The sequence below is a fragment of the Cebus imitator genome, unplaced genomic scaffold (assembly GCF_001604975.1).
Source record: "Cebus imitator isolate Cc_AM_T3 unplaced genomic scaffold, Cebus_imitator-1.0 Scaffold941, whole genome shotgun sequence".
Taxonomy (NCBI): domain Eukaryota; kingdom Metazoa; phylum Chordata; class Mammalia; order Primates; family Cebidae; genus Cebus; species Cebus imitator.
In genome coordinates this window covers 60,779-67,662 of record NW_016108256.1, presented here as the reverse complement: position 1 = coordinate 67,662, position 6,884 = coordinate 60,779, and the positions used below count along the sequence as shown (strand labels likewise).

At 53.2% G+C, this 6,884-nt stretch overlaps 2 protein-coding genes across 6 annotated transcripts in view; both read right to left on the bottom strand.

Moving 5' to 3' along the window:
• TOP3B (DNA topoisomerase III beta) overlaps positions 1 to 6,884 on the bottom strand; it is a 49,616-nt gene that overhangs the window by 14,075 nt on the left and 28,657 nt on the right. For 3 of the 4 annotated variants that reach the window (XM_037735730.1, XM_037735731.1, XM_037735733.1), the window contains 2 exons: positions 5,191 to 5,194; positions 2,564 to 2,571 (listed from right to left, as the gene is read on the bottom strand). The exons of the other annotated variant lie outside the window; for it this stretch is intronic. In XM_037735730.1, coding sequence (XP_037591658.1) covers positions 2,564 to 2,571; positions 5,191 to 5,194 — 12 coding nt within the window. The remainder of the gene's footprint in view (positions 1 to 2,563; positions 2,572 to 5,190; positions 5,195 to 6,884) is intronic. 4 annotated transcript variants of the gene reach the window in all.
• PPM1F (protein phosphatase, Mg2+/Mn2+ dependent 1F) overlaps positions 1 to 6,884 on the bottom strand; it is a 39,368-nt gene that overhangs the window by 30,633 nt on the left and 1,851 nt on the right. Inside the window, exon 1 of one of the 2 annotated variants that reach the window (XM_017521029.2) lies at positions 2,394 to 2,493. The exons of the other annotated variant lie outside the window; for it this stretch is intronic. The gene's annotated coding sequence lies outside the window, so the exon portion shown is untranslated. Of the gene's footprint in view, positions 1 to 2,393; positions 2,494 to 6,884 lie in introns of those variants that run through there. 2 annotated transcript variants of the gene reach the window in all.

Below are 6,884 nucleotides of genomic sequence, written 5' to 3'. Positions count from 1 at the left end.
TGCACGCACCACCATGCCCAGCTAATTTTTTGTATTTTTAGTAGAGACGGGGTTTCACCATGTTGACCAGGATGGTCTCGATCTCTTGACCTCGTGATCCACCCGCTTCGGCCTCCCAAAGTGCTGGGATTACAGGCTTGAGCCACCGCGCCCGGCCTAACAACTGCAGTTTTTTAGAGGGTATAGAAAAAATACTTGCTGAGTCTTGCTTAACTGCAGAACCGGGGTAAGGAAAAAACCCCAGCAATCCTTAGAAAAGGAAACTGCATCACTATGGTGTGACCAAAGTATATTCACTGTTAACTTTATATATATATTTTTGAGGCCAAGTCTTGCTCTGTTGCCCAGGCTGGAGTGCAGTGGTGCAATCTCGGCTCACTGCAACCTCCACCTCCGGAGTTTAAGCGATTCTCCTGCCCCAGCCTCCCTAGTAGCTGGAATTACAGGCAACTGTCACCACACTCAGCTAAAATTTTTGTATTTTTAATAGAGATGGGGTTTGACCATGTTGGCCAGGCTGGTCTCGAACTCCTGGCCTCAGGTGATCCACCCGCCTCAGCCTTCTAACGTGCTGGGATTACGGTATAGGCATGAGCCACGACACCCAGCCAACTTTTTTTTCTACCAAAGGAGATTCTAATTTCTTTATTCATAACTACTGAGAATAGATGTAAATCCTTCTAGATTTTTTCCTACACATATAAATCTATTGTTGCAAAATATACATATTATGTATCCTTTTAACCATTTGTAAGTGTACAGTTCCATGGCATTAAGCATAGTCACACCGTTGTACAATGACCACTTCTTTCTACAGGCCTGACTTTCTCAATATACTGGAAGCTCCCTGCAGTCCAGTAGCCCATGCTGGCCCTTTGTGTACAGCAGGTGGTAAGTGTGGTGGCAGAGGGAAGAGTGACTGGTGGGTGGCATGGGCTGAGAAACATACACCACTCAGTGGGCAGCAGTGCCAGGTCTTAAAAGACTTGGTTAGCTTCCGATGGTTTTTGAGACAGATTTTTGCTCTTGTTGCCCGGGCTGGAGTGCAATGGTGCAATCTCAGCTCATTGCAACCTCTGCCTCCCGGGTTCAAAAGATTCTCCTGCCTCCATCTCCTGAGTAACTGGGATTACGGGCATGGGCCAATCATGCCCAGCTAATTTTTGTATTTTTAGTAGAGATGGGGTTTTGAAAAGTTGGTCAGGATGGTCTTGACCTCCTGACCTACGGTGATCCACCCACCTCAGTCTCCCAAAGTGCTGGGATTACAGAGGTGAGCCACCGTGACTGGCCTTCAGGCCATATCTCAAAGGAATTCTACAAATGAACTTGTGTGGAGGTTCATGGTTTTCAAAAAGGCATTCATTTTGTTTACCTCTCGAACTATGCTGAGAAGTACATACTGTCTGGCTACGGTACAGCTGAAAAAATAGATTTTAGGACGGCAAGCACCCGTTTAAGGTCTCACACGTTTAAGGTCTCACACAGGTGGGAAACGGCAGAGCGAACTCAATCAAGGTCTCTGGATGTCTGGTGCCTCTGGCACTTCCACCTCACCCCGCAGGAGGAAAAGAGCGAAATGTGACAACAGAAGTGACTGGAGATGACCTTCGAGTGCTGGCCGACCCCTCTCTCTATATCCCATGGTGAGAGCACAGCTAGGCCCAAGAAACTTGTCCCGGAGAATGCCACCACGACGTGTGTGACTCAGTCTCTCAGGGAGGAAGGCTTCGAAGAAGCCCCCACCACGCAGTGGGCCTCACTGTGCGTCAAGCCCCGTGCTGAAATCCCTGCGGTCGGAGCCAGTTCTTCCTGTTGCACAGACAGGTTCAGGGGCTTGCCTGACCAAACCCAGAGGCAATGTGCCTGGCCTCCGTGCCTGAGGCTCGGGTTCACAGATGCCTGGGAGGCCGCGGAGCCAGGGCCCCTCGGGCAGAGACTGGGTCCCTAGAAGGTACGGGGACTGGGGGGGGATATGGGCAACGCGCCAGTCCAGGGGCTCCTGGGCGGTGGGGAGAGGCCAAATCTTGGAATATGGGGCGCGTCCCCCCTCAGCACCCCATTCTGCCTCATAGCCCTTGGTCCCAACCAGGCCCTCGGCTCGGCCACACCCCCTCCGACCCCCTAGTTGTGCCCCCTCGGTTCTCCAGCTCCCTAACTCCCAGCCTCGGGTTCCTCAGGTCCGCAACGGCCCCTCTCGCTCCTCAGCCGCCCGCATTGCAACCCCGCACCCTTTGGGTGCCCCCATGTGAGCCTCGTCTCGGCCTCCTTAGCCTTCTGATTCCGCCCCTCCGGTTGCTCGGCCCCATTTCACCCCTGTGCGCCTCGGGAGCTCGTCTGACCCTCGCCCCAGCCCCGTCAGCCCTCCAATCCCATCCCCCTGGCCTCCTCACCCTAGGTCTCCGGGGCCCTCGGCAGTCTGCTCACCGCTCGGCGTCCCACAAGCTGCTCCCGGTCGGCCCCGCCCACTTCCCGTCCCCGGCACCGCGCAAGCGCAGTCGGGCCTTCAAGCCAACCGGGGACCGGGCCTCTGCTGCCCCCTGGCGGCCGCGCGGACCGTGACTGCAGCCCCTTCGTGGTAGGCGAACAGCGGCTCCATCTCGGCTCCGGACCCGCCCCACTCCCCGGCCTCTTGCTTCTGTTTTGTAGCTTTGGGTGGGCGGCTGGATGGGGAAAGCAATCTCTATCTCACAGCACCCAGAAATTAAGAAACTTGTGCCACCAACATCTGGTACGTGCGAGAGCAGGGATGCAAATGCAGACTGCTTAGGCAGGCTCATCCATTAGGGAAGGAGGCACAGTCCCGGGCCCATTAGGGGTTGTTTCCACAAACGTTGAGGCTTAAAGCTACACAGGTTTGTTCTTTCCATTCTGGAGGTCAGAAAGCCACTTGGTCTCAGTGGGCGAAGATCCAGGAGTCGGCAGAATACGTTCCTTTCTAAGGACCCTAGAAGACAAACTTCCCCTGCCTCTTCCAGCGCCTAAGGGCTGCCGACATACCTTTTGACCCCTTCCTCCAGCCTCAAAACCAGCAATGACCAGTTGAGCCCTTCTCACACTGCCACCTCTGGTTCCCTCCTCTGCTTCCCTCTGATACTTACTAAAGACCCTCCTGATGCCATTGGGCCCGCCCAGACAATCCAGGATCATCTCTCTACTTTAAAATCAGTTGATCTGAAACCTCAATTCCCCTTCCCAATTTTTTTTTTTTTTTTTTTTTTTTTTGAGACCAGGCTGCAGTGCAGTGGCATAACCTGGGCTCACTGCAACCTCCACCTTCTGTGTCAAGTGATTCTCCTGCCTCAGCCTCCCAAGTAGCTGGGACTACAGGAAGGAATTCCCCTTTCCCAGGTAATTGTTTTTTTTGAGACCAGGCTGCAGTGCAGTGGCATAACCTGGGCTCACTGCAACCTCCACCTTCTGTGTTCAAGTGATTCTCCTGCCTCAGCCTCCCAAGTAGCTGGGACTACAGGCACAAGCCAGGACACCTGGCTAATTTTTTTTTGTATTTTTTAGTAGAGAAGGCATTTCACCATGATGGTCAGGCTGGTCTCAAACTCCTGACCTCAAATGATCCACCTGCCTCGGCCTCCCAAAGTGTTGGGATGACAGGAGTGAGCCACTGCATCCGGTCTGCCATGTAATCTAACAGCAAGCACTGGTATAGGACATGAACATCTCTGAAGGGCCATTTTTCTGCCACCACAGAGGCTCATGAAAATATTCTTTTACTCGCTTTTTAGAGACAAGGTCCTTCTCTGGTGCCCACACTGGAGTGCAGTGGCATGATCATAGCTCACTAAAGCCTCAAACTCCCGGGTTGAAGTGACCCTCCTCTCCTGCCTCAGCCTCCCCAGTGTCTGGGACCACAGGCAAGCACCAGCACGCCCAGCTGATTAGAAAAATTTTGTAGAGACAGAGTCTGACTATATTGCCAGGCTGGTCTTAAACTCTTGGGCTCAAGTGATCCTCCTGCCTCAGCCTGCCAAAGTGCTGGGGTTACAGGTATGAATCGTCACATCTGGCCAAAGCATTTTATTTTAAAGACAGAAGAAAGAAACCTTTAAGTCAAAGAAAATGGCTTAATATTACATAATATTATATTCATCTTTATACCAATGCAGTCATTTTTTTTTTTTTTTTTAAGAGTCTGTGTCCAGGCTAGAGTGCAGTGGTGTGGTCTCGGCTCACTGCAACCTCTGCCTACCGGGTTCAAGTGATTCTTCTGCCTAAGCCCCTGGAGTAGCAGGGACTACAGGTGCATGCCAACATGCCTAGCTACCTTCTTTGTATTTTTTTTTTTTTATATCTGAAAGCAAGTTTTTAAGGATATTAAACTTCTTTGTGTTTTTAATAGAGACAGGGCTTCACCATATTTACCAGGCTGGTCTCTAACTCCTGACCTCGTGATCCACCTGACTTGGCCTCCCAAAGTGCTGAGATTATAGGCATGAACCACTGCACCCAATTTTTTAAAATGGAGAACGGGGCACCCAGATCTTACTGTGGCTCTGTCCACCTGACCTTTAGGCCCATAGGCCTGTGTCCTTGCCAGGAATCAATGTCTCTGGGACGCTTCTCTAACAGGAGGGTTTCAGTGGCTGAGACCAGGAACCTGGAGAACTAGCAGCTGGGTGACTGGAAAGGAAACCATTTGGGGTGGGGTTGGGTCTGCAAGGTAAGAGGTGTCTGGGCAAGGAAAGCAGGGCTGGGGCGGAGGGTCCTGCCTCATCCCACTCTCCTGCTCACTCCTTCCTCGATCCCTGTCAGGGCAGTCACCATGAGCAAGGCTTGAGACTACTTATAATCAGTGGCCTTGGGCACATTCCTTAGCTCACCTGAGTCTCAGTTTCTTGATCAGTAAAAAATGGGGACAATAGCAACCATCCTATTTCAGAGAGCTGTTGTGAGACCCTGAGCCACCGTTTCTCAAACTGCCCGATTTCACCTACAACAGAATGGCTGTGGGGTGAAGTTTGAGAACGACAGAACAGGTGAGGTGGTGCAGGGGCAGGCCCTCCCACACTGTAAGGTGCAGTGTGGTGCAGCAGAAGCTGATATTCCCGCAGCTCTCTTTGGAGGGAGCCGTATTAGACTCTCGAGCACCGACTGTATTCGAGGTCTGTGGCTTAGAGATCATGGCAAAGTGAGGCACCAAGAGTTTGTCCCTATGGGCTCCAGGTCAAGGACATGCCTGTGAGATAACTCCTGCCACGTGGCTCTGTCAGTGCCTCACTGTCCACATTCCATCATGCCTGAACTCCTGGCTGTTGGCTTACCCAGGTGAAAAGAATCTTTCACTATCACCCACCCAGCCACAGATACTTTTCTGCGTCTCTGGCAAGGCTGTGCCTCTGGCTAGGTGGGCAGGGCTGGGGGCTCTCTGGGCCAGCCTGCAGCCACTGACCTCTCCAGTCTGCAGGGCAGAGGTACAGCCCCATGGGGTGTGGCTGATCTGAAGGCAGTTCTGGCCTGAAATGGGCCTTGTCCCTTCCTTGTCCTCATTGCTCCCAAGGCCAGGCTGGCAGCAGTAGCAGCGGGGTTGGATGCTACTGGATGGGAGAAGGTGAATGGACTTGGGAGTGCAGAATCAGGCTGTGGAAGCCAAGGGCCCTGAAGGAGGGTCATGCCCAAGAGGAAAATAAACACTTTGTGATCAGCCCTGGAGCAGCTGAAGCTGCAGTGCAGAAGCATGGTAAGGAAGGAGTGGCCTGGGTTTAAGGCCCAAGACACTGTCTCCGCTCCTCTAAGCCTGAATTAGCCCTATAACCTAAGGGTCCTGGAGGTCCTAAAACCTTCTACAGAGAAGGCTCTGGGTCCACTGGGCCTTGTGGGTGGAAGAGCAGAGTCACAGCCCTGCACTGGCGACCCAACAGATGTGGCCTTGCTAGGGCCTCAGAATTGGACCACAGTGGGTGGGAGGGGGCAGCAGCTTTGAGACACCCCCTCCTTCATGAACCCTGTACCTCTGAGACACATCCCAGAACCCACTGTGTGGCTCCCCACGTCACTTTGTATTTTCTTTCAGCTTCGAGTAGCTCTCCAAACTGTGTTCCAGGGAACGCCCCCCCTTAACCTGTGAGGGCCTCCAGGAGGGGAATCCAGGTGGGGCATGCTGTGCGGGCTCTGGGTTTCCTTACGGGAGGTCTCATATACGTCCTGGTGCGGACTGGGAATCTACTACTTAGTGGTGGGACTGCGTCTGAAACATTTCTGATCCACCCCTTAAAGAAAGGTACCACTGAACAGCCTGGAAAGCTGTTTTGCTGAGCTCCTGCCACCACTCAATGAAGTGTGGGCAAAGTGTGGAGGGAGTTTCCAACAGTGTACCCTGCACAGAGGTCCCTCCTTTGAGAGGTGTCCCTCTTCACCGGAAGGCACTGCGGTCAGAGGGCTGCCTCACGGTCCGCATTCCATCACGCCTGAGCTCCTGGCTCTTGGCTTCCACCCTGGTGAGAAGAATCTTTCAACATCACCCACCCAGCCACAGATGCTTCTCTGCTTCTCTGGCAAGGCTGTGCCCCTCGCTAGGTGGGCAGGGCTGGGGGATCTCTGGGCCAGTATAAGTGGTCTGGGTTTTAGGCCTGAAGTGCAGTGTGCTGCAAAAGGTGATATTCCTGCAGGCTTCCTCAGAGGGGGCCGTATTGGACTCCTGAGAACTGATTCCATTTGAGGTCTGTGGCTTAGAGATGACAAAGTGAGGTACCACCAGGAGCTTGTCCCTATGGGGAGAGGGATGGGGATTCCTGAGCCAGATCCAAGGAGGGTGTCTCCTAGCCCCGTCTGCTTCACTAGACTCCTCTCCTGCTGGAGCCACGGGCTGTCAACGCTGCCTTCCTTAAGGCATCAGGGCCGCTGCTTGTGCATAGAGCTACCATCAGCCG